General features: G+C 41.0%; 1 protein-coding gene across 8 annotated transcripts in view; it reads left to right on the forward strand.

Annotated features, from left to right (window-relative positions):
• Bcl11a (B-cell CLL/lymphoma 11A (zinc finger protein)) overlaps positions 1-27,959 on the forward strand; it is a 97,157-nt gene that overhangs the window by 4,981 nt on the left and 64,217 nt on the right. For 7 of the 8 annotated variants that reach the window (XM_013514703.1, XM_005385757.2, XM_013514709.1 and 4 more), the window contains one exon: positions 2,901-3,230. In XM_013514703.1, coding sequence (XP_013370157.1) covers positions 2,901-3,230 — 330 coding nt within the window. Of the gene's footprint in view, positions 1-2,900; positions 3,231-22,894; positions 23,045-27,959 lie in introns of those variants that run through there. The other variant, XM_013514707.1, reaches the window with a different exon arrangement.

Consider the following 27,959-nt stretch of genomic DNA (forward strand, 5'->3'; position numbering starts at 1 on the left):
ATATATATATTCTTTTGCAACTGCAGGAAAGAGATCTTAGTCTGCCACTGGGACACTGAGACGTTTCAGTGTGTCTTGCTGAACGCTGAAGCACTTTATTTTCCATATTTTCCTCGCCTTGTAGACAGAATTTGTGGGTAATTATTATGATTATTTGCCCACTCCCTTCCACTTCAATCGAGGACTCCCTGCTTTGTAGCCAGAGTTAGGCCAGGGCTTAGTAAAGGATGGTATTATGGGGATGAAGGAGGATGGGGTTGTTTGAGGGAGGGGGTAAAATGGCTGAGGTTGAAAATGTTTTTAGGGAAAGAGGAATTTGCATTAAAATGTAGAGAAATTATCTGATGCCCAGAAAGGAAATGTTGATTGCCACTGAGAAAAGATGTCAATGCAGATCAGTAGACCGCAACCAGAGAATTGTATTTTCATATTTTCTTTGTGCCTCGTTTTGTCTAATTTTTAATAATACAGCAGCAATAATAAAAACACGTTTTGGTCTTCCTCTGAACATTACTAGCCAAATGTTTTTCATAGAGCCCGATGTTAAATGTATTTCATACATTAGGATATAATTCTTGTTAATTAGCAATAATTTACGTTAAGAGCATAGAAAATGTTGAGGTTACAGGTTTTATATCTGTACATTTGATCATCTTGTTATTTTCAAGAACTTTGCCTCCTATAAAATTAATTAGGTGAAATGTGGAGGTGTAATCAGCAACCTGTGAATTACCACTTCATTTCCTGGTTTTGATTGTAAATCAGTTCAGTCACTACGTTTAGAAGACTTTAACCAAGTCTGTTTTGTACCGCAATACTTTTAACTATTTGATACCTAGTAGAATATTTTCCTTTTCGTCTTAAATAATAGTCCCACTTCAGAAATGTGTCAGGCCTTGGGAATAAAAATGAATCTTAACAGTAGAATTTGCAAAAATGGTTTAACTTTAATAAAATCTTTCTTTCCTGAGCTTTTCTTCAGTCTGTAAACCACAGAACTTGTAGTTAAGGCTAAACAAACAAAAAAGCTACATTTGGCTATGTGCACTTAAAATCCTTCATTCAAATGGCAGAGATCTTTTAGAATGACTTCCCTATTCCATTCCTCACTTGATCAAAATGAAAGCAAACGTAGGAGAAAAATTACATAAAGGCACAATGAAGAAGCACTTGCGTTCACCTCCTTCCATTTGAAAAGTATACATGTGCGTTCTATATTTGTCTTTCGGTCAGAATATTGTCAGAGAAGCATTTAAGTGCTTACTTTGCTGTCTTTATTAGTAGGGATATAACCTTCATATTCCTGTAGTGACCTTATGTTAAATTAGGAGGCGTACCAGAGGCTAGAAATTATGACATGTCCTACTTGAGCACAGATGCAGCTAGGCAGGGCTCTCTCAATATTATTTCACCCAGCACATCTGGGAGTTACTCCAGATCTTCCCCCTCAATATTCAGCCTAGGTAGGGTTGAAATAAATTTAACCTGAGTTCACTGGATTTTTGCACTTTATCAAAATCTGTTCCAATATTCTACACTCAAATTAAAATCTATTTTTTGATTCTCTATGGCTTTAAGTTCATTAAATGTGAAATTGGCAGCTTGCTAAAGAAGGTCAGACTGATTAACTGTTTAAGACTTGTACATTTTCTGCTTCACTTTTATTAACTGGCAGCATCCTGGATGTGTTTTGTATTTTGTGAATTTTTTTTTTTTGGATAGAGCAAGCATAAGGTTTCATGAGCAGAGACTTCTCAGTTCTCCTTTCCCCTTTGGAGTGTTTTTTTTTTTTTTTAAATGATAGAAGCTGTTCAAATAGATGCGGGGTATTTTGGTGCAAAGTTTTTTTTTTAAGTGAAGAAAGAGAGACATGTCTACCTTGTTATACCATCCGCTGGTGATTATGTGTGCAGAAATAGACAGATAATGAAGCGTTTTGGAGCTCATTCAGAAAATTAGTCAACTTTGACAACATTAGGGGAGTATTTCAAGTCTGAAGAAAGAACTTCTCAGCCTTGTTCCGAAACGTGGCATTTGCTTGACCATGCTGATTTTTATGTCATGGTTGCCACCGAGTGCAAACATGTTTAGAATATTTTAGGCATTCTTTTCTTCACAAGGAAAAAATGACTAATTGGCTTATTTTCTTAAGTACTCAAAAGTATCCCATTTAGCTATGTTTCTGAGAATTGCCAGAGAATTTGGTATTTCTTTGATTTTGTGACACTGCTGAGAGTGAGATCAGGAAGGTTTTTGGCAGTGTGATTATGCTGCGCTATGATTATTATTCAGATCGGTTCACAGGTGAATGCGGTCGTTTTCTTATTATGGCACTGTAAATGTGGCACATTTTCTGTATGGTATAGCAGCTTTCTAATTTATGAAGCTACATCTGTATACTTACGAGTATGTACATTCACACACAAAGGGTATGTGTGTTTACTCACATCTTTTATTCTTTGGCACAAAAGACAACTTCATGTTCCGGAAAAAAGAAACAAATTTGGTTTCAATATATGTTTTTACCAGTTTCTCTTGTAGTTATCACTTAAGCTTTTTTTTAATGATCCCTGTGTTAACTATTTAAGTCACATGCTTTTTAACTTACAAACCAGACACAGCTGTATTTTGTGTGTGTGTATGTGCTCATGCTCTCTGGAGGTAGGAAAGTCAGAGCTTTCTTTAAATGCACGATGACTTGCACTCATTGATACCTTAACTTTCTGTTGATAACCTTGACATCTTTATACATTTTGTAATCTCACATTTTCTGGGTGTTTTACGCAGTAGACAAGAATCATTTTGCATAATGCGGTGGGATGGGGTTAAGAATGTGTTTTGTCCCTTTTCTGCCCTCTCCAGCACTCTTTAATAATTGTGCTTTGTTTCTCCAACCACAGCCGAACCTCTTGAAGCCATTCTTACAGATGATGAACCAGACCACGGCCCGTTGGGAGCTCCGGAAGGGGACCACGACCTCCTCACCTGTGGGCAGTGCCAGATGAACTTCCCATTGGGGGACATTCTTATTTTTATCGAGCACAAACGGAAACAATGCAATGGCAGCCTCTGCTTAGAAAAAGCTGTGGATAAGCCACCTTCCCCTTCACCAATCGAGATGAAAAAAGCGTCCAATCCTGTGGAGGTTGGCATCCAGGTCACGCCAGAGGATGACGATTGTTTATCAACGTCATCTAGAGGAATTTGCCCCAAACAGGAACACATAGCAGGTAAATGAGAAGCAAGGAGAAAAGCTGTTTGCATGTTTTCTTTTCATTTTCAGAGGCGCTGTAGCCAAGTAGTAAGGAGTGGTGAAGTGCTTTCTGTATTTCTCCATGTGACTGTCCATGACAGCCCTGTAATGTTAAAATAATCATTCCCATTGCATATGTCCAGAACACAGAAAAGAAATATTTTCCACCTCATGGAGTCAGGTGTAGGTGGAATAGGCACACACATCTGATACCCTTTCTCTGAATCTGCTGATTCTGAATTTCTTTCCTCCTCCCTGGCTGCTTTTTTTATTTTAAAGTATTGGACCCAACTATACCTAGCACGGCTTCCAGTGTCCATTTTCTGCTTTGGTGACATGGCAGAGGCAAAGTGGCCGTGTAGACATTGTAGTTTAGCCAGTGATCTGTCTGCCTCAGGATAGGTGGTTGGGCCTCTCTAGGAGTGCAGTTAGTTCTCAGGGCTTCCCTGAAGTGGGGTGTGCTGCCAGGGTGGTGTGGAGCGGGTGGAAAGAGTTAACTGAGCTCCAGGGCTAGCCTTGGATCCATATTGGCTGTCAGCCCGTATGGGGCTGTAATTAAACACAGCCCCGTGGTGGGATGACACTGTGACCTTGACTTTAAGATGCCATTTTCGACTGGCCAGGCCAGAGTAGAGAGGGCAGTTGCTGAAGCGCACAGACATGCTTACTCGAAAAGTTTAAGGGCATGTTGGAAATTTCAAAAGGTTGGTTTGACAGGAACGGCTGCTCCCTGCAGCCTGCCTCCTCAGCTCAATGATAAATGCTTCTCTGTGCTCTCTCTTGTCTCTGATGTGGTTTTGACAGATGTATCTTGATTTTGTTTGTGGTTTACACAACCACATGTCAACCTTACAAATGTCCAGTCTAGACTCCACTGTTTCTGCTATAACACAATGTAAAAATTTTCTTGGAAAAATGCACACACATATTCGATAGCTCTCATTTCTTTGGTTAATTTTACCAGAAGGTGGCTAGGTGTGTGGGTTTCTTAGCAGCTCAAGAGAAAAGGAATTAAAGGCTAATAGACTTACATTTCCTATTCTGAGTGATAAACAGCAGCACAATGTAGTGTCCCTTAAAGCATTTTTTAGAAAATTTAGATTAGATAAAGTGAATGGAGATTCTGTGGTGACAGATATGCCATGCCTATCAGTGGTTCATTTTCTCCTGTCTCTTCCCATTCCTGCAAAGGCAGGTTTTTTGCTCAGTTTTAGGAAAGGTAGTTCATATAATCAATAGATTCACTGGGACTTGTTTCTCCAACAAAGTTTGGCTATAAAGTTGAACCATAATAGGTCAGTGATGAGGGGGGAGTAAATGTCATATTATTTCTCCTCTTTACCTCTGGGATTTGATCGTTAACATCAAATGTGGCATTTTCTTTCTTGTTAAAAATGCATTCTGCAATAACATCCACATACTTTTCCTTCAGTGAAATGAGAATTCTGCTACAGGGAGACTGCATTTGCAAAGTGTTGTTCTTGAATCCACCACATTTAGCTTATGTGACCCGTAGGTTAAGATTTTTATCTCCCCTACTCCCCAGTAGGACATGGCAGTGACCGTTTCCATGTGCTGCCTTGTGACTGGAAGGAAAATGAACAGAAGTGTAAGGCATGATTAATGAAGCAAGAGCAGGCGGAAGGGGATTTGTCGTCTTTGGAGATCCAAAGCCTTGCTAAATCACCAAATATGGAGTAACACTTGCGTGATGTAACATCGTATTTACATATCGAGCTGCTCGTTTAAAAGACAAAACACAGTGTCTGTCAGGCAAGAATTAAAACCGCAATTCCTACTGAGGTCTCAGATAGGTTATTCATTCTCAGATTAGCCAGTTTAAATTCTGAGCCTCTGTATTTAGAGGAGGCATCTGAAGGCTGGGGAGGGCCTTATAAATAGTTGAGGCTTTTTATTCTTACATCGTGAATCTACATAAGGAAGGAAATTGGCTTTAACTCTCTGCTTGTCATAATGGTTCTGTTATTTTATTTTTAAGAACTCGAACAATAGCAAAGCCTAGAGAAGCCAAAAAAAGAAAGCAAATTTAAAATACATTTTACAGGGCTAGTACTACATAATTTCACGAAGACAGAGAACTATCTAAGTGTCTAAGATATTCAATGGGTGCACAAGTGTTGTGACCCAGGTGAGGTAAACCTTTCATGCACGAATAATTACAAAGTCTTGATTCCTTTCATTGTGTTTAATCACCTGTTCCCACCCTGGAATTGGCTGAACATAAATAGCATGGTCACATCTCAAAGTGAGATGTCAGTAGCTAGAATCATGACTTCTCATAATTCATAGTAATGAATTAAGAGTTTCCTACAGTGAAATTAACAGTCTACCATAGCACATAAATTATGATGTTCTGGCCCTCAGGTGCCCCTGAAGTGAAGTTCTGGGAGGATGGCCTTGTATTGCCATCCCATTTCTCCAAAGCACTTCTCCCCAATTCCAAGCCTGTTTTTCTTTTTTTTTTTTTAATGATGAGGAAAGAAACAGCAGTAATCATTCAGTAGATATTTGAATTGTGTGTCACAAAAAGTAAGGAGAAGCAACCCTGTACTTTAGGAAAGAGATGTATTGATGAATCTCTAGAAGAATATGTTCAGCAGCTACATAAAAGGTCATCATTTAAGCATGATGTATGGGAAAGGCTTTATTAAAATGATATAAGTTAGATTTGAGTTCACTGTGTGTTCTGTGCTATTTTATAGGCAGGAAGCAGGAGTAAGTCAGTGACAGGTTTTTCTAAGATAAATAAAGCTTAGAACCCAAGGCTTTCAAACAGGAGAATAAGGTAGAGTTCTTAAACTATGAAGTAAAATGGTATGTATTTTGACTGTACTCAGGCATCCCAAAGCTGAGTATTTTTGAGAGTGCTTTTTACCTGGCAAATAAATGGACATGGGTCCCCTTACTCCATCCATGTACATATGACCTGTACACACAGACTTTGATCAGGTTGTTTTTCCACTTTATTCAGATAGCCAAGGTATTGTGTGATTGAGCTCCATGGAGACCATTGAAATAGTATTAACCTCAAATTAGCAGCTTATACTATATGGACCGTGTTCATCAGTATGTATGTTAAATACCCTCCATCAGATGTGAGCAGGCTTTGATTGACAGAGCTTTTAGTATGGGTTTGGTTTTCTTTTTGAATCTCCTGTTTTATGATGGGAGGGTATTCATTAAAGATTAGTGAATTAAAATTGCTGATCCATTACCAAAAACAAAGGCCAAAAATATATCCCACAGTGTTAGATTTGAAGTTTGGGTTTATTGCACATAGGAAACTTTAAATTAGGATTGGGCTATCACAAAGTTAGCATATAGAAAGAGTGGGGAAAAACATGACAAATCCTATGAAATGTAGTCAAGTGTGCTGTTATTTTTATGTACCACTGGTTTCTTCTTAAAATCACGAACGTAGACCTTTTTATCAAGGTGTTTAGAATTATATTCTTAGATAGTATAAAGATGTGTAAGACAGCCTAATGAAGGGGGAAATGCTAATTCAAAATAGAAATACATTAACATGTTACAGATAAATCAAGTGTAGCATACTTACGCCTCTCAGAATTTAGAAAATCTACTTGCCTTTTCTATTTGTACCCATTCTAATCATTCCCTACCTCAGAATGAACTGGAGGATGTATTTATATACTTTCTGGTATAATTGTAAAGGAGATTATAAAGTATTCATTATTAGTACTAATTTTTCATTTCTTTTTATTTGTGTGCTTCTGAATAAAAACTATTGACCTCTGAAGTGAATTTTCAGCCTAGCAGCCAGCTGAAACGAAAAACATCACCACAAAAAACAGAAAAAAAAAGAAAAGAAAACAATGATATACTGACAAACGTTTTATTTACCTTTAGAATCCAGAGAATGGAGAGTACTGTTTCCTAATAAATACCTAGGATTTTCATAGGAAGCCTACTATGTTTGTGAGATACTATGCCCAAAGACGTATGTTCGTGAACCTGGAGTCCTATATACAAGCTGTATTTGTAAATAAGACAGAGAAAGGTTGTGAACTGGCAGCTTGGATGTTTTGTCAAAGTACAATGTCAGAGAAACTCTTTCTAAGACAAATTGTAAATAGAACTGTCACAGTGATTGCATGATTGAGCCGCAGAAGTGTCCTACAATTGTTGGCATTGTCAGAGGACTTTTGAAAGCTTAATTAAACACAGTGGCCCGCATGGCTGCTAAATTTACTTTGGATAGCCAAAAAAGAAAAAAAAAAAAATCTAAAATGTAGAAGATCCCAGAGATCCGAAAGTTCTTCAGATGTTACCTTTTTGGTGGCACAGAAAAGATGCATTGTGCATTTTCCTAGTCGTCTTTTATAAATGATAGTTTTGAGAATAGGTCCACGTGATATGAAGATCATCCTGTGTGTGATGTGGAGATTGTGTTAGTTTTTCTGTCTCCTGCTGTTACAGACAGTTAATGTAAAAATGGCCTTTTATTGGAAACACAAATATGTATTCACTTCAGGAACAGGAGCAGAGGGGGACAAAGTTTCCTTCCCATTCTCTGTGTTTATTCTGTGAAAGCTTAAAAAAACAGTGCTGTAATTTCTCAAATCACCCCCTCCTTGTTGTGTTGCAGGTTGTGGCTTTTCCTTTAAAGGATCTGAAATATGTTTTGCACACCTTCCTTCCAGTGAATGTGGCATTTAATTGTGGAGCTGCCCATGGGCTGGAAAATGCAACTGGGTGTAGAATCGTGAAGGCAGGGTCAGGACAGGCACCTTCAGCTCAGGGAAGAGACGAGTTGGATGCATATTAATGGCACATTTTAGAGTCCTGGAAAATCATTAATTTCACACTGCAGCCTCCATGTAGTTTGGCTAATGTGGGAGGACTAAATTGGGGTACATAACAAACATGAAGATCTTCAGGAAACATATTTCAGAATTTCATGATTTCTTAGGAAGGTGTTTAATAAAGGAGAATAGATGGATGTTGTCTTCACACGCTAGACATTGGATAAGGAAGAAAGTTTGGCTTTCCTTTGGGGGAAAATATTAAATTTAACTGAAGTAGAAAGCCCAGCTAGGGAGACGCACTGAGATTGCGTCATTCAGTGTTAATTTAATCCACTTTGGTTGGTCTGTTCACACCCTTATTGCACAAAGAAATCATTTGACAAAATTTACCCCAAGCCCAAGTCTGTTTTTACATACAGTAGTACCAGCTTTGTGCAATAAAAAGCACTTAGCATCAAGCTGGACCCAGCCTGGCACCTTGCCACTTTTTTAGCATGAGATTTAATCACCAAGGATCTTTAGTACCTTTCTGCTTGTTCAGATTTCATTTGGGTCACGGCTGTGTCAGCAGTGTTGTTATTTCAAGGACTTAAAAAAAAGGATTTTTAACTGAGGGCCCACTTTTAATATTACTTCAAATCAAGCAGGTTTTTATTTTATATGTCAGTTTGGAGGACATTAATAAAGTTTATAAAATATGTTCTGACTATATAATTTAATGAAGAATGACTAGTATTTTTATTTGTAATACAAATAGAAAATTGACCATTGTGTGCCTCTCTTCTGTGTTCTTTTCCCCCGCCCAGGTAAATGAGCACCCTTAAACCGCTTTTCCCTTTTACTGCCAGGGTATAGAGTCCTGGCCAATACCAGTAAATTTACCTTTGTAATTTGCCATGTAGTTTTTACAACAATGACCTAATTAATTTGAGCACGAACCATATTATTGCTACTGCAGTCATTTTCTGTCACAAACTTAATTTCCAGGAAATGCAACCTGACGAGTAAGAATTCTTTAGCTCTGTACATGTGCTCCTAGAGACCAAAGGCAGATTTAAAATAATAATAATAAAAAATGCCAGCGTTATTAAAGCCAGTATACTTGATGCCAAACTCAATTTGAAGCCAGTAAACATCAGACTGTATTTCTAATCAGTTTTAGAATGTAACGTATTCCATATTGGGTTCACTGGAATTTGTCTCCCTGCTTTTTACTGGCCAGCTGCACTCCCTATGCATTTTAAAAACATTTCAGCAAAGGCTTTTGCTGTTCTTAGCAGGGTTAGTAACTTGGGGTCTATTTCTGAGCTCATTCGTCATTCTGCGATGGCATTGAGTTAGGTTGGCAAGGGAAGGATTTGAGGCGTGGGTGGGTGAGGTCACTTCTGATCCCAGCAGGGAATAGGTGAGCTTCATTTGCCTTTACAAAAGGCACACGGTTCCTGCACCTTGGAGGGGCTCTCAGGTGCCGCTCAGATGGGCGCATGTAAATGCCCTGTCAGATGGCGGAGCTGGAATATTAATGCTTCTTCCACCACCGCACCATAATAAAGCTGTACACAGCAAGCTTAATATGCAGCTAGTCTGGGGAATTGTATAAACTTAGATAGCCCAGTGTGAAAGACAGCAATGGAAGAATGCTTGCTATGCCACAGTTTCCATCTTGTTCTCCTTTGATCTATAGCAAAATGCAAACATCATCCTCTCCTCCTTTCCAAGTTGTCTCCCCAACTCTGCCACCTCCCAACCCACCACCGGGATTTTTTTGCATGTACTGGTCTGGAGAATTGCGACATAATTTGTTTCGTATGGTTAATTACAGGCGTTTGAATATTTAAAATTTTAAATAGCCACAGTTCCAGCTTTTCCTGTTAAAAGTATGTGATTTGAACAAAAGGATTACAACGTAAATATTTGTGGTGATTTGTAACACCCCTGTTTCCCCATTAAACACACACGCACACAGACACGCACACACATGCACACATATTCAGTTTAACTCTAGTGCTGATTTAAAGGACTTCTGTGCCTTCATTTGTACTTTTTTTTTAAACAACTCTCAACTGGAACTCCATTAAAATATTTTACCGTTATAGTTTTGAGTCCACTGTTGCTTGAGGTTTTAAAGAGGATTTTTGTAATGCGTTCATTTAACAGAATCAACAGCTGTCAGAGCCAGTTGTGGCTAATCCACAAAACGTACAAAGAAAAATACACACATTTCCTGAAACAAAACACTTGGAAAAATAAACTGCCGAGAACTGGCGAATTAGAAGTTTGCGGACAGGGAACCAAAGCGTCTCATCTCTGGTTTGCCCTGGAGACTGATCTGTGCGGGTCTGATGCAAGCTTCACCTGGGCAGGTTGCCCCTCTAAGGCAACGCAGTGTGTACAGTTGATGTATGCACAGAGGTGGGCTGGGCTGCAGCTCTCCCTCTTTCCCTCGTTTTTCCTTTTGACCCCTTTAGATAGATGAAATACCAAGTTCTCAGAGTGCTAACCAACAAATTACATCCACCTCAAGGTGAGATGATCAGGTTTAAACTTACTGTGAAAGAGGAAAGAAGGTGCTTTGCACACCCTTTTCCAGATAGCGTTGCCTGTGTGTTATTCAGAGCCAAATCTGCTCTCTGCCAGGCAATTCCCAGGGGGAACCTGGAGCAGATATGTTGATGAAGGGGATACCTGGGGACCTTTGGTCACTCACAATGAGTTTTTGTTTGTATCTTCACTGTTGTTAGCATTGGCGCTGAACAATTACACCTACAATTTGATCTCAGTTTTAGATAGGGGCAAATCCACTGATTAAAAACTTCCATTAAAATAAATGGAATTATTATGTAACCTGCACGGGTGCTTTCAAAAAGAGCACAGGTGTTAGTGTCTCTCCCCCACCCCTGTTCTATTTTCTTTTTGAACTTTCTAGAAACAACAAGGAAGTCTCCTGCCAAGCATCAGGGCATTTACATTTATATTCATCAGTTGTTCATTTTCTTGATATGTAATGATGCATAAAAAAAGCTGTGAAAAAAATCACATCTGTTAATTTTTAAGGAAATAAAATGTAGGTTGGCTTCTTACCTTACTTAGTTGGAGCACAATGTGCTATATGCCAAGTCCAATCTTTTATGTTTCAAAAACAGTTTCTCTTTAGGCAAGAGGATGCAACGCCCCCAAAACAAAACCTGGAGCGTTTTCCTTCACCAACTCAAGGTATACCATGACTTTATGACTTATTTACATTTAGTGGGAGGCCCACAATGAACCATTGACTGCCCATTTTAACTCCCCCACCCTAAATCCTTTGAGTTCCCAGGTAAAACAATGTATTAACCAATGTTAAATTTTATATCTCAGGAGTTTCTTTCTTATTCCTTCCTACCTGAAGATTTTTTTTTAAATATTCTTTTACATTTAAAAGTGAACATTGGCTACTGAAGAATGATTTAAAGGCTGAAAAAAATTTTAATAATAAATCATAACCTTCTCATGTTATGTTTTTGTTATGTTAAGGGGAAAAAATCAATAAGGAAAAATTTAATTCTGATAAAGATACTCTTGGATCTTTGAAAACAACTGCTATCCTTTTAACTAAAACATTTGAGCAGCTTCAAAGACTATGTATTTCTTCTGATCTTGGAGCTGTGTGACTGGTAGCAAGAAAGAAAAAAAAATCTTATTCTACATACAAGTGGATTGCTTAACAAGTCAGCACAGACACGTACTTGTTTGTACAATAGAGATAAAAATTCCTGTATAAAAATAATTCAGCTGCTGACAGCAAGCATTGTTGTTGGACCTGTCTTTTGTGCTTGTCCCAGCTCTGGGCCCTCCTCCCCTCCTATCTGCTTGGGGCAGCCTGCTGCCTGAAGACTCCTGACCAGAAGTTAATTGCTATATATTAAATATATAGGTATTATATTTAAGGAGGAATATCCCGAGTCCTCCTATAAGCCTTTCAGTCTGCCCTCTGATGTGACTGCAGCTTTGCCAGTGGAGGGGTGGTAGGCAAACACTCTAATAAGGAAAATGACTTGAAGGCAGTTAGGGGAAATTTGGCCTTCAAGTTCCATTTGCTCTGCAGTGTAGCATCGGTTTCTAAACTTTTGTTTTTAATCTAATTCTGATTTATCCTGTCACATCCCATATCAACCCTCATTGCACTCTACTCATGTAGAGTAACATTAGTGTCAAATGGAATTGGTCAGGACTGTGGACCTGTGACTCATACAGATGGTTGTGGATGCAGGTCCATGCAGCTTTGCGTCCTGTTCTCTCTGACAAATGTTGAAATGTGCTGCACTTTTGAGCAGTTAATCAACGTTAGTACCTGAGGCTTTTTTTTCTTTTCCATTTCTTGATGCACCCATGGTTTTGGTAAGACCGACTCTATGAGAGGTTTGAGGCTGGGAGGGGTACAGGGGGAGAAGGGTGGCAGAGAGAAGTTATTGTAATATTTTCCAGTAGGAGTTCAAACAAAATTCCCACAGCAGAGAGCCTTTTGGGTTTAGTAGTGGAGCTGTCATCAAGGACACGTGGCCCTTTCAAAGCTGTTAGTCTCAGGCTGACTTTTACACCAGCTGGGATAGCACTTCCACATACTTCCACATGTTCACCTGGGCTGGGGTATTTGGGGGTGGGGGAAGAGGATGGCTTCATTGGGAATTCTGTCACTAGACTTTTTTAAATGTCAGGAGGTTAGTAAGGTGTCAGTTAGCATTCAAGCAAAAGATTCTTCCCCAGACTGGTAATTGGGAAGCATGAAAATCCAAATTCCCACGATACTCTCTAATGGCTGGGGTGGGCTGGCAGTGGTGGGTGGACAGTACAACTTTCTGAATGTCATCTGATGTCTGCATGACCTCTTCCTCTTGGATTAAGTGCTGCCACTGCAGAAAGGGAAAAATCAGGACGCCAAATACCAAAGGACAGGATTTTCACTCCACTGAAGTGAACCTCTGCCTTCTCTTCCCTTCCTCTTCTTCTTTACTCTGTTCCTTTTGGAAGCAGAAACTTCTAAAATTAGTGCCACTCCAAGCTGATGAAAAAGCTGTTTTTCTGCCATAGTGGATGTTTACACAGGAGAGGCATCTTGAGGGGAGAAAGGCTTTCTGGGAGGGTGGAGGAACGCGTGTTAATCTGTGCTGCTGGAGGACTGCAGCACTGCCTATGAGCAACTCTGGGCTGTTTTTGATAAATTACCATGTTTAGAGATAGGTTTGGCTCTTAAGGGCTTAGTTTTATGAACAAAGTCTGTAACGATGTTTGCAGCCTCTGTCTGTCTCTTAGCCCCTTTGGCTTGACTGGAAGCTCTATGTTTAGTTTAAGCTCAGTCTGGAAGATATAACAATTTTGCATTAAAAAAATGAGGAAATCATAGGAAGAAAAACCCTTTGCTTTTTGGATGAATCTTACTGATAATTTGCTAAAGCTCATTTGAATTTTAAGCACTTCTTTAATCTTCAAAGGCTAAATTGCTTTATGAATATGCATGGTGTGGGCAGACTTCAGTTCATTACCTAGTTGTAAATTCTAATGACCATTAGGTCCTTCCAGTAATTGCGAATTGTTTTGCATTTTTGATTGGCCTATTAACATGTACATTCGGTGCACATCAGGCTGGCCTGTCAGCCTGCTGAAGGAGAAAAAAAAGGTGAAAATTGTTTATAGCACCAAGATTCTTAGATTTTCAATCTTGCAAAATTGATGATATAAAAAAATTAAAGCAGTGTTTTTTCTTCTCAAGATTGAAAGTTCACCAAGAGATTTGACATATTTAATTTACATGATGACTTTGCACTCCTTCATTAATGCAATTTGCATATGAAGCTGTTGTTAATCACTTTTGATCATGTTTTGTGTATTAGCTGCCTCAGTGGCTCCCCTCCTCAGATGCCCCAGCAGAAAGGAGCAAAATGATGCATCTTCTAGCCAAGTTTCCTTTAGTGAATTGAGGAATTAGAAGTCTAACCTCGAGTAATTACATATGTTTTATCCGTTTTCTTTTAATGTTAAGTACAGTTTGTGGACGTGTTGGCTGGAAATCGTTCTCATTTGGGGAGAAGATTGTAAAATTTAAGTATGCGATTGAGGCATATCCAGAGATGCACAGAAATATGGGTTGCCTGTCTGTGTCCCCCACAGACACTGCTGGGCAGCTTCATTGTTCGCAATTTGATGGCAGGGAGGCTTGGATGTTACAGTATGAAGACATCAGGTTCCCCTTTTGGAAGAGCGAAAGCTATAAACCTTTCTAACAATGCTTTGGCTTTCTTTAAATAAACGGCTAGCACCTCAGTCGTCTCTTGGCTCTGGCTTTGGATACCTCTTTTACCTTTTAGATCCAGTAAGTTCTGCTCTGAGAGACCGTGTGTCCTTTTCTAGTGGCTAAAGTAAATGTTGGTCCCCAGGCTCCCTCGTGCCTCCCTCAAGGTACATGAGTGCCTTGGCTGTGAAAACAAGGTGCTAAGTAACGGTTTCCGATTTTTGAGAGCCTCGGAGTTTGGTGTTTGCCTTTGCTATGGAGTAGCCTCTGCTGTATTATTGATGTTCATCTTTGGTCTATGAGTTTATCACTGGTTAACAAGCAGAATCAGAACACTGAAACTGATATTCTGATTAAAAGGAATGTTTAATGAAAGAAAATAAATTGTGATGGAAAATGAATAATGTGTAAGAAACATAACTATAATTTTAACCTCCTAGGGACCTAGCCTTGCCCTACTGTGACTCCCATCCATACCATGCTAAAAGCATGCTTCAGTTCAAAGTTGTTAATATTCAGCTGGGAAACAGTATCCAGAACACAAATAAATTATTAAGTGCATGAACTTTTTAGGCAGTAAGATGAACTGATGGGGTCCATCTGTGAGATCCAGGGGCTTTTTATTTGTGTGTGTCGAGCGATTCTGCCCTCTCCGACTTCACAGCCTCTGGTCTCCGGCCAACTGCATGCATAATTGATTCCACACGCACTATCATTTTCTTGATGTAATTGCTTTACTAAGATATGATGAAATCTAATGGATAATTTGCTATTTGAAAATGGGCAAAAAAAATCTTCATACTTTATGTTGGGAGTGGGTGGGGAGTGGAGAAGGGGGTGTTCAGGTGAACTGGTATTTAAGAAAACAAAACAAAAAAGGCAAGACTTAACTCAGGCATGCTGCTTCGGTCGGTCGCGTTGGCTGTGGACAGGAAGGTCTTTGTGACATAGGGAAGCCCGTGTATAAATCTCTCTCTATCTCGTATCAACCCCCTTCATTCCTTCTCTCTCTGTCTCTCCCCCAAACTTTACAAGAAAGGGATCCTAACAAGGTAAAAAGTAAACAATTTAGTCATCACAAGCCTTATTATTCAGTCTATCCAGGAGTTTTGCCATGTCGGTTTATTTAACTTCCAGGAATGTAAACACTGACACAGCCCTTGAAGCAGCAAGAAAGATTACAGTATTAGAGTTAAAAACCTGAGCATGGAGTAGCTGTGCTTTATACTGAGCTATAATACTTTACACTGAAACATAATGGTAAGTCAAAACCAACTGGAAACTTCTGCTTATATGGAGTACAAATTTCATTCTAATAGATTGGCATAATCTAGGGTAGCCAGGGTAGATTGTTATATAATGGAGAAACTGTATAAATGTCAAGTACACAAATAATTCTACAGGAAGTAAATGAAAAGTATTAGAATTTCTTAAATCACCATTAAGTTTTGTTGGGGGACAATCTCATTAGCTCCTTCTAGATCATGTGTGGCTTTGCATAAGCCTTTTGAAAATGTATTTTGAGGGAATTTACAGACGCTGAAACATTGTTTTAATCCAAACCAGTTCATGCTTTAAATGTACTCTAAAAAAATTATACTGTTTTTCAAAGTACTTAAAGGGAATGGAGGGGTAGAAAGCATATAAAACAAATCCATCTCACTGTGGCAAACTGTTTTTCAAGTAAAGTCATAATGAACAACACATGATCTGAAATTTGATCAGCAAACATATACTTATGCCAAGGAATTTTCTTTCTTTTTTCTTCTTTTCTTTGTGTGCATGTGTGTGCGTGTGTGTGCGCGCGCACCATTCACATACCAAGATTTTGTAAATCAGTAAACCAGGCAGAAAGTAACTATTCTAAGTGGTAGACCAAATCCTAATCCTCAGAATATTGCAGAGACTGTCTTTTTGAAGCAACATTAACACCACCATCACTATTAACAACAACAACAAAAACTTTTTACAAAACTGGAAATGACAGAATAATTTTAAGAGGGTTAAAAAAAACCCACTACTTTCTGATGCTCAAAACTTCAAACTATTAATAGACCACCAGTGAGATAGACTGCCTTTGTGCCTTGAAATGCAAAACGAGGGAAATAATTAGCAGAGGAACAAAATTCTCAAAAATTGAAGAACTTCTGTGATTACTGAGGGTATAGTGAAAGGAAAATGCAAATTTCTTCCTGATCTTAATTAGATTCGATTGTGCAGTGGGTGTGTTAGATTTGGGAGGAGGGTTGGGGGCAGGGAGTGCTGGGGGTGAGGCAGAGGCTGAGTGATGGGGAGACAGGTTAGCAAGGGCCTGGCTGTGAGGCAGGAACAAAGGCGGCTTCCAGTGCCGTGCAGTGTAGGGTGCCTTAAGCCAGATGCTGGTGGTGCTGGAATCCTGAGCCTTTTAAATTGTCTGGGCTTGTTACCCACTGAGGCTGGGGGAGTCCATGTGTCCTGCCTGGGGCAGGTGGACAGTGACATTTGTCCTGCTGGAGCTTATTTAGAAAGAAGAAGTAGCGTGTGGCCAACTTTTCTTTTCCACATGGCTAAGACGTTAACGAAATTTACCTTGAGTGCTAGGGCCATCAGCTTTTCCCTGGGCCCTCTGCACGGAGCCCCCCACAGGGCACAGCCAAAATACACTCCTTAGCATTTAATGGTGGTGGTCGTCTGCTTTCTGCCAAAGTGTGTGCAGCAAGTTTCGTTGGCTGCTTTCCCCCTTGCATGAAATAATAAAAGCCCTGGCCAAAGCTTATGAATCTATTTTTGTTTCATTAATATTATTTATTATATATTTTATTAATATTTTTAGGAGGGACTGTGCTCTCATTTGACCATTTGTAGTTATAATTAATACATTCCGTACTGGTTGTAAAAAATGTACTTGCATTTAATTGCAAGTCAGGATAAATTAATGGATATGATTTAAAACAAAACTCACTTAAAATATTCTTGCAGGGAGCGAAGGAGGGGGCAGTCCCTGAGTTTAATTTATTTTCTGGGTGAGTGTCAGTGGTGAGAAGGTGGGAAGGATTGTGCAGGTCTGAGGGGATCGAGTGTGCCTGCAGGATGAGGGGACACAGAGGGGGAGGGGAACCTGCGCAGGAGGAGGGGCGCCCAGGACCTCTGTTCTTTTCTTTAATTTCTGAGATTGCCAGGAGGGGCTTAAGGAAAGTGGTCAAGTCCATCTGCTCTGGAGAAGGTGGTAAAGAAAAGAGGTTAGTGGCAAGAGGGAAAGAGCACAAAGGGAAAATTGTGTGTTGGGAGCATTGCTCTCCCCGGCCGTGGTGTAGCCAGACTGGTTTAGCAGACAGAATGATAGATTGTTTTGTCAAGGGTCCCAGGGTGCGCCCTGAACTTGAAGCACTTTGTTTATCTTGAATAGAAAGGGAAAAGCACAGACATAATCGATGTCTAGTTTTTAGGAGCTGGAAAGAGGTAGGAGAAAGAGAAGACTCGGGAGGGGCAGGGGGTGGGGGAGGTGCGGGCCCTGGTTGTGGCTGTCCATTAACAGATGAACTTGGCCGAGGGCCAGGCTTTGGATGAGAGCGTGTCAGGGCCCCGTGCAGCCAAGTCTTTTCAGCACCCCCTCTTTTCTTTCTTTTCTTTTCTTTCCTTCTTTTTTTAATACCTGCCGACTCTACATCAGTTAGCATCATTAGCCTTTTGGCTAAAGGCAAAAATAAAATAAAATGAAATAAAAAGACACACAGCTCTATATTTTTTTCCTCTGAACCAGTTGAGGCCAGTCTTTTGGCTACACACATGGGTTCTATCATCTTTCCTGGCTTGCCATTGGGAAAAAAAAAGAGTTGTGATAACGCCAGTAACCGGAGGGCTGGGATTGGAAGGGCTGGTTGTGTTAGCAGAGCAGCGTGTGTGAGCTCGTGGGTGCAGCTGGGCATGGCTAGTGGGCCTGCGTGTGCAGGTAGGAAGTCAGTGGAAACTATTTTTCTAATGGCTGAAGTTTAACTTGTTGGAAAGGACTTGTGAATTAATCTGTTGGCAGCCGAGAAAGATAATACACAAGAAAGGCCCAGGAAAGGCCAGGGATGGGAAGAAGGCGCCCTTTTTGGCAGCACAGTCCTTCCTGTGCGGGGCTGATGGCAAACCCATGTGTTTAGGCTGGTTTTGTTCTCGATTATCTTATCTTTTTTGGTCTGTTTCTGTGTTTTTTAGTTTATTGTGACATTATGCATTCCACATATGAGTGTTGGCAAGCACAAGTCATCAGCCCAATAACTTCCTGACATTTTTAGCTCTTTTAATGTGCAGTCCTGGCCCTCCTGCCACCAGTGGCGAGGTAATTGAATTTCCCTGTTACTTACTGGCAGGAGGCATGTTCTGGTTCCCACCAGAGAGGCTGCTGGGGCTGAAGCCGGGCTCACAGAATTCCAGCCAGGGAACACCCGGGCATCCTAGTGGTCTGGGGACCTGTCCAAAACCCTATTAACATAATACTCCCCTCCCCTATAGCCTTGACAAGGCACCGTTGTGAATATCCTTATACAATGTGATAAAATCATGTTTTATACCCCAGGCTGAAACCTCAAAAGGGAGGTGGATTTTTTAGACTGCGTATTTGTTAGCAAGTAGAAACTGGGAAAGTGCGGTGGCCTGTGGGCTCATCTGATACCTTACCCACAAAAGTCAGCCTAGGATGCAGTCTTGTGTTCCACTGAGGTGTCTTTGTCACCTGAGTTGGTGAGAAAGGGAAGAAGGGCTCAAAGAGGGGGTAATAAGCCTTTAGGGTATGTTTCACCTCCTTTCTTTCCTTCTTTAGCCTCTGATTATGTGAAATATAGTGGTTTAGGTTAAAATTGAGGAGGTATTGAAATTTCCACTTGTGTAATATTGGGTACATTTCATCTCTGCAAGCCTCAGTTGTCCTCATCTGTAAAATGGAGGGTGCGTTGGGGGAAATGTAAGGCCCACTGCCTTGGGTCACGTGAGAACCCTTGTAGGCATTTGTCTCGGTGCTGGACACCTGGGAAGCATTTAACAAGCACTTATTAGGAAGCACTTATCATGAGCCTGGCTTGGAACTTCTCCCTCCTACAGGAATGAGGGTCTTGGGTGGGTGTGGGGAGAGTGGGTTGGGCTGAGTGGAGAGCAGAGCAGGTGGGTTTTAAGGTGCTGAGTCTTTTTAGCCTCAGGGTGGGGTTCTTCCGGGCTGAGCCGGAGGGGTGGGTCCTGGATGGGGGCAGTTCAGGAGCCACTGCAGGTCTGGTGAGCTGGTGTACAGAGCAGGGGCTTCTGACTGCTGGCAGCTCCCACGGTGCCTGGGATTTTCCTGTCCCCATAGAAATGTGCTACCTCATGAGGAACACGTTCTTGGGTGTGTGACAAAGTTACTGTGGGTTCAGATTTCTGCTTCACCATCAACTTGTTGAGAGTCTGGGCATTTAACGTCTCTGTGAAATGGAGACAGCCTGAAGTCACCACCTCATGGTGTCTAGAAGGGTAAATGAGAGAAAGGACTTGCCACCCAGGGTGCACACGAGAGTCACCGTTGCCATCACTGCATCTAATGCACTCTTCCTGTCCCCTAGCAGCCCTAGATGTGCCGCACTCTCAGCTCCATTTGTAAGGTAGGGGTCTGAGGCATACGGAAGGTTGGATAACTCCCCCAAGGGGCCACAGCTATCAAGGATTTTAGTTAGTACCCTCTGCTACGGTCTCAGTAGCTTTGCAGCTGTCTGGAGCTGGGGCTGGTCGCCCACTGGGGAAAGAGCTTTGGTGCTGGACGGTTGGCCCTCCCATGGGTTCTGTGGTCAAGTTTTTATATTTTCTGGGAAACAGAAGAATTTTCCCATCCAGCCCCTGGGTGGATGTCCCAAGCATATTGGAGGAGGCTTTAAGCTGTTGGAACAGTTACCGTGTAAAGAATTCTGCTTTGCATGTGGTTACTTTCTGGCCCTTTCTGAGCCAGAAATTGGGCGAGGGTCTTGTGAAGCAGAAGGAGGGTGATTTATTATTTGTGTGTGATGTGGTGTAGTTAGGAGGCAGGCGTGGGTGACCAAGAAACCAAACTAGGACTTCTAAGGCCTGGGAAATTCTGGCTTTCTCTTTGGCACTGCCTCTCTGGGCATGGAAGGTATGGAAAGAGGTGTGGAAAGTGGAGGTGCAGAATTATGCCATGAGGTAGACACAGGGTATATGTGTGTGAGGGCATGCCTTGGGGACAATAGTATGCTTCGAGTGTTTCAAGGAGGCTTTCATTTCTGACGGAAGAAACAGCGTGGTAAGGCAAGTCCAGAGATTGAGGGAAATTTTGAATGGAAACTGCAGTCACCAACTCCATGTGATCCACTTGTGGCTTTCCCTGAGGCAGTTTTCAGCTTCATGGTGCCCTCCTTTAGTCACTCAGCAGGCTGCTCTGACACCATTAATATTTGCTGAAGCAAGGCCTGAAGTTCCTTCCAGAGGGATTACGTGATGTATTCCAGAACCGAGTGGCAGTGTTTCCTCCATTCTCCACCCATTTATGCCACTGCAGTGGTGAGAAGGCACCTACTGTGTGCAGAGGCTCTGTGGACAGTGGAAGGGTGGCAGAAGGGAGTGCTGCTCACTTGGAAAGTTCTGCTCCACACAGGGAAGGCTGTTCATATCTTCCCCCGCGGTTCTTATTGGTGCAGGTACAAGGGGCCTTCCAGGTTGTGGATGGGGATAGAAGTAGCTACTCCAAACCTTCAGTTTTATTCCTATGCTGGCGAAGCCTGTCCACCCTTGATGACTTAGGTGCCAGTCCCTTCCTCCATCCACCTCCCTCTACTTTGCCTCTACATAACCATGGTTCAAGAGAATAGTGGGGCTCTCTGACTGCCCCGAAAGAGAAGCTCTTGGTTTTATTTCCTGGGACTCCTGGACCGGAAAGCTGAAATGATAAAAGGAATACTATTGCTTTAGAACCCTTATTTTTTCCCCCTTAGTTTTCCTTTTATTCCTTTAAAAATCAGGCCAGATCTCTGATGGTGGCCTTTTGTTTCTTTTTTCAGTTCTGCCTTCGTTAAGGTAAGCACGAATTTAACGTCCCAAGAGGCAGGCTGGTGACCCTTCAGGCCAAGTGCCTGAATGTGGCAAAGCTACAATAAATATCGAGTGGTGAGAGCAATGGAAATTTAACAAAGCCATAACGGGGGAGACCTCAGAGGGGCAGCGGACTGGTTAAGAGGCTGTTGGATGAACTGGGCAGTATTTCTACTTCAACCTGATTGAAATGTCGACTAAAAATCAATGCTGTTGACTAGTGATAATTTACAACGTTCCTAGTGCTAAGTAGTTCACCGCTTAAGAATGTGTTGGCTGGGCAGAGATTAGTGCAGGGAGTTGTGTGTGTCACGATGAATCAGACGCATTATAGGTCAACCCTTTATTTGTCTCATCATGACTTTTACACAGTTGTCATGTAATTTATGACTGCTTTCACATTGTCAAACATTTTCATTGCATCTTCTTCTTTAACACACTCCTGACACAGACATGCTGCATTTGAAGGCTTGGTATTGTTTCATAATCTGAGAGGAGGCCTATAAACTATCAGACTGTACTATCTTTGGGCTAATCTAAATATGATGCAGATTAAAATCAGAGCCCATTTGTCCCTGATGCAAATTATTAAGTTCTAATTATAAATATCCATTTAATTATCCCATACATTTTTATTTTGCGGACCCTTTTGAGCACTGCTGTCTGTGACGGGGGAGGAGGCATAGGAGCCAATCTGCGGTAATTAATGTACACTTCCCAAGTGGTAAAGGCTAAACATATGCTGCTTTGTTTGTCTTATTTATTGATTGATTAGATGTAGAGAGACTTTGGCATTGGCACAACCCAAAGCTGAAATTCTTCTAAAAATGAAAACTGTTTAAAAATTTTTGGGGGATGAAACCAAAATATAACCAATCGGTAGCTTTGTGTTAGAACATATCCTAAAATATGAGATTCTGTATTTGATCAAATCATGTTTCTGAATTTGATCAGATCTAAAATTTGCAGGGTTAAGGGTAAAAGAAACATGACTGTTTTGTACCAAGAATGTGAAATCATTGTTATAGAAAAAAAAAGCCTATAGTTAAAAAAAATAAACCCTGCACTCTTTTCCAGTCCTGCTGTGATCCTCTACCAGAAAATAACAGTGTCTGCCTGTCATGTGAAGAATCTTCAGTTGAGAGCATTATGATAAACTAGTTTTGATTACCAAACAATAAAGCAAGATGAAGATCACATAAAAAGTAATAAAAGCTTTACAAGTAGATATTTGCCCTTCTATGAAGGCAATAGAAAAATTACTGAGACTAGTTTGGGGTAGTGATAAATTGAGGTGTTTGGGGACATTAAGGGTTTTCTAGAACCAAATACTGACTTTTAGAAATAGTAGAAAGATAATGGTCTGAGAACCATGGTGTCTGAATTCTGATCCTGGTGTATCTTGCTGTGGGGCCTTGGGTTCCCCTCATATCTTGACATTTTGGATTTCTCATCTGTAAAATAAGTTGTTTGAGCTAGGCAGATCTCTAAGCTCCCAGTGTGCTGTGAATACCCCTGGCCAATTTCCTTCCTCAACTTTTTGGAATCTCGTTGCAGATTGGGGCTTACCTGCAAAGTGGGCAGAGTATTTTCTTGATTTGGCTCAGTGATGGAAGCAGTGGTGAAGAACAAGGCTCAGGCTCACGATTCCTGCAGCAGACAGCTCAATGGCATCTTTCAAATTGCTGGAAGGAAAATTAAAGCATGGTATAATGGAATGGTGATAATTCATAGACGTTTCCAGCCTTATAAGATCTCTCCATATTTTAATTGTTGCAAGCTGTTTTTTTTTTTTTTTTTTTTTTTGTGATAAACTCCAAACATTATAATGTATATTTTTTCCAAGCTTGCTTTTTTTTGGGCAATTGTAAGTATGTCAAAATAGAAATACGTTTGAAAAAGAAGTCAGTTGAATTCAAACAACCAGGTATTTTAAATTCAATTAACTGACTGAATTCAGTGATATTTTCCTTCTTCCTTCTCCTTAAAGCTGGTTTCTCTGTATGGACATAGCTTGCATATGCTGAGTTCTTGGAGTTTCAAATTCTTGCTTGTTAAAGGCATCCGATGCAACATGTTTAGAAGAACTCTCCCTCTGTTAGTGTTGGAAGACAGCATAAATTGAGGGAAATGTTCTTGTTCTTTTTTTTAAATTCCTCATGAGTAGGTAAAAGCATATGGCCTGTTCTAGGACATGCGATCTTTGCAATCCATTTTCTAAACTTGATGTTTACCATTGACTTTTAGCACAGAAGTTTGTTTTCCACACTGTCCAGAAAATACTGTTTGTAGGTGGAATTAAATGAGATGTAAGATGGTGTTTTCAGAAGCATGCTGAAGAGGAGCATTAAAAATTATCTTTTGGATAATGATTATCTAAAACTTTGTTTTATGATCCCATGTGCTCAGAATAAAGAGAAAATGAACCAATTGTGAAATATGTGTTCCTTGTAGGACACGGGCACTCTTGAGATCTATAGCTCCAATAAAAAAGTAATTTATTTAAATTATTGCCTCTCTAATTTATAATGTTTTAGGGATTTTTTATTAGTAGTGCTCTATAAGGGCAATGATAATCAGCTATTTCAGATTTTGCATGCTTTTCTGTCTCTGGTGAAAAAAAAAACACCCCAAAAAATGAGAGAAGGGAGAAAATAAAGTTTAGTCTTAACCCAGCCCAGAAGAAGATAAACAGACCAACTGAATGAACGGCAGCTACCGAGTCTGTCCTTTCCCCTTCAGTTATTACCTGCAGGGAAAGCGCAATAGCATTCATGCCAAAGAGATAGGCAACAAAATATGCATTGAGACATGAAGTTTAGGGTTTCGTAGCCCATTATTCTCTCTTCTCCTCCCACCCTCCACTGTGCTGTGCAAATGTATCAGCCGGTATATTGTTAATGTATGATAGGAAGCTGCCACTGGGACAGTCTTGGCTCGCTAATGGGGTCAGCTGTGTCACAATGTGATATATGGATTATGTTTACCATGGCATATTTTGTTTGTGAGCTGGGCTGTGAGATGGGAGCTGATGATAAATGAAGAGACCCTACAGTTTTCATACTCCTTCTTGTGGTTCTGAGTCTCCAAAACAATAAAGCACCCCTGATCATAGAGAGATATTTATAGGGACATAATGGACTTCAGAGTTTTAGATCTCTGGCTGAAGTTTACACTGTGATAGTCCATTACTTTCATGTCTTTGCTTAAAGTGCCTGTTTGACTTAAACAAATCATTTAAGGTTTGTTGCTAAAACCTTTGTCAATTCGTGAACTACTGAGCTAGTTGAATAACTTTTCAGTGGCTGTCTTTGTCTTTGATTCATTTACTTGGACTCCTGTGTGTTTGTACCGTTACTAAATTTATTTCTCAAATTTCATCTGCCACTGAATGATTTTTCTTAATGATGTCTTATGTGGTATACCTGTAACAGACTTATTATCTCCTTCTGGAAAGAAAAATCACCAAACTCATTAATACTGTCATCATAAGATAAAGCGCACATGTGTGCACACACACATATATGTACACACATATTTATATAAATATATATTTGTACATACTACATATATCCATGCATACACACTGGAACATTCATAATGTTTGTATATAAAGACAGAGAGGGCAGGAGAGGGAGAGAGAATATGTTGGAAGATCTATAGAATTTATCATGATTCTGTTAAATAAGTATAGAAGTTTTAAAACATTGCCTGCGAAGACAACATTTTCCTTAGATTCCATCTTAGGGAAGCCCATCTTCATGTTACTCATCTGCAAGTCTGTTATTCACATAGCCCTGGACTGAGGGTCCCATTTGCAAACTGAGGGGTCCCAATCCCAGGCAGAGGTTCTGCACAGCAGCCTTTCCTTTTCACCTCCACTGTGTTGAGAAGACTTCTCTTTATTCCTTCTCTCAACACTTGTTGCCTTGAAGTCTCCCTCCTTGAAAGTTCTGCCACCAGTGTATTTCCTGTGACCTGTCTCTGCATCTGGTTAAATGGACTTCAGTAATGTGTACAGTTACTTCTCACTTATTTTATATCCTGAAAGATACTAAGTCCAACAAGCTTTTACCCACTGAGTCTACAGAGAAAACAGTCAGGCAATTTTTGTTTCAATCTTTGTGTCTCTCTGGAGCACTAGTTCCAGAGGCTGATCAATAGGTTTTATTGTAGACCTCACTGTCTCTAAAAGCATTGTGACCTTATCCTGTCTAAAAATAGCATTTGCTCTTGCCTGCAGAACCTTGACCTGTGAAAACCCATTTGGAACATAACTGACATATCTAGTCAGCTGTAGATCCAAGACATGCTCTGTGAATGAATTTGGTGCAGAACTGTCCAAGAGAACACGTTCTTGGAAGGGAAATAAATACCAGTTCTGAGCACTGGGAGTGTACCTGCTTGTCTGAGCAGTCCTGGGCCCCATGATGAGGAGTGAGGATGACTGGAGGCCTTTGGGGGCTGTTAAGAGGGTGAGGACTGTCGTAGAGAACTGCTGGAGAGTGCATTCAGCCCTAAATAAGGCAAAGGGCTATACAAGGAGCAGGGATGTGGGTTGACGTGCAAAGTGGCTTTCAACTAGTTCTAGGGGCCTGCTGGAGTGTGATCCTCTGAATGCTTTCCTTGGCAGCTTCAGTCTTGAACCAGGTGAGAAGTATTTGAGTTTAAAGTAACTGTGCTCTTGCGTGCTAAGAAGTTATTGTCACTTTATTATTTTTAGGTGTGCTAATGGTTTCGAGGCTATGCATGAGAGAAAAAAGGAGTCCTTCGTTTTAAAAAATATATATTGAAGTGTTTACTGATGAAATAATAGGATGGCTGGAAGCAACCAGAATAAACCAGTGGGCAGGGGAGGTGACAGGGTTATAGATAAGACAAGAACAGCTGTGAGTTGCTGGTAGTTGCGGCCAGATGACTTGGGTGTACGCCGGGATTGACTTCTTCCATTCTCTCCCTGTTTGTATATACTTGAGATTTTCCTGAAAGTAAAAGTATTGCACCACTGATAGAGAGCAAATTGGCCAAGCTCAGTAGGTTCTGTTTCTACACTAAGATTTGGGGCTCAGAGGTAGAGATAGGGCAAGTGTCCTGCGGGGAAGAAAGTACCCGTGAGCTCAATTTGCTAGATGATGGAGCCCAAGGTAGGCTGTCTTGGGGTGTGTGCTGTGTACTGTGCTCTGTTCTCCTGAAGAAAAGAGATTCCAAGCCTTTTGCAGGACTGGTGGGGTGCCCTGGAGATGGAGTTTGGCTGGTGTTGGTACAAATGCCTCTTTTTGTTTTAATGTGTGTTGAGAAGAATCAGGTGGGAAGACCCACCTGGCTTGCTGCAGGGTTCCCTCTCAGGGCTGGGGCACGGTTTGGAAGGTGACAGGGTGCAGGGCAATGACTGCGTGCTGAGAAGGAGCATTTTGTTGCCCTGAGCAGCAAAAGCCAGGCCACTGATGGGCCTCCCACAGCCAGTCACGCCGGCTCTGCGGCCTGGAAGCTGAGACCAGCCTCGCCGAATCCTTCCCAGGCATGGGTCCCTCCGGTTTCACAAAATGTCTGCTCCCACTCGCTTTTCGAAGAAGCTATTATTAGCAAGTGTCACTCAGTTATCTGAGAGTGGCGCTTTTAGCTGCCATCTAAGTGCCTGACACTTGGGCTTACAGCAGATTAAATTAAATTTTAGGCTGGTTTGGCTTCGCTGGCAATAGACAATAGGAGCAGCTGTTGTGGGAATGTAACCTGGCACCTCAAGGACCTCGTGTGTGTGTGTGTGTGTGTGTGTGTGTGTGGCTTGTGTGTGCCCTCATGTTCATTTTTGGGACTTCAGAGCATGCAGGTGACTCTTGGGGAGATTAAAGACCTGATGAGTCACCTGCTTCTTCCACTGCTGTGGGGCTGACTACCAGGCTACACCCCTTTTCCTCTGTTTCCCACTTCATTCCTTCTCCAAAGGTGTTTGTTCAGACACCATAGTTTTTCAAACTTAGTTTTATCATGCTTGGTTGAGAAAGGGAATATACAAAGCTGGGCTGATTTTTTTCCTCTTTCTTCTATTTGCACATCGATGTTCGGGTTTATCTGCAGAGAGGGCTAAGCCTGCATGCGCAGCCACGGAAACCAGCAGGGGAGCAGTATAGACAGGGTCTGGCTCCTGGGGATGTGGTGACCAACTTGGTCTGATGGGTGGTGTGGGCAGCAGATTCCTGTAGATTCAGCCGCAGATGAGGCCAGGGCCTAGGGGGACATCTGCTCTTTTTGATGCAAATACCTTCACTCTGCTTGGTGTTCTGTAGCTGTGGTTGTAAATTTAGGGCCTTCATGCCTCATAATATTGAGTCAGAGTGAATCAGTGTACATCAAAGGCCACTTATTTAAAATTCTTCAGAAACCTCTGTGGGCATAATTTCTCCTTATTATAAACAGAATGCAAATGTGTACATTATTCCAATGAAGGGTGATGCTCTCTACTTTTATAATCTAGATTTTAAAAAACTCGGTGGCACTTGATTTCAGTTCTTCAGATTCCAGAATTTATACTCACTGATTAGTAATGCATTATGCAAATAATTCAGTTTACATATCCAAATACTGTTTTGCATCATTCACACCTCAAGTCTTGGAAAAAAAAAGT

Source organism: Chinchilla lanigera, unplaced genomic scaffold, assembly GCF_000276665.1.
Source record: "Chinchilla lanigera isolate Chin_1 unplaced genomic scaffold, ChiLan1.0 scaffold00023, whole genome shotgun sequence".
NCBI lineage: Eukaryota > Metazoa > Chordata > Mammalia > Rodentia > Chinchillidae > Chinchilla > Chinchilla lanigera.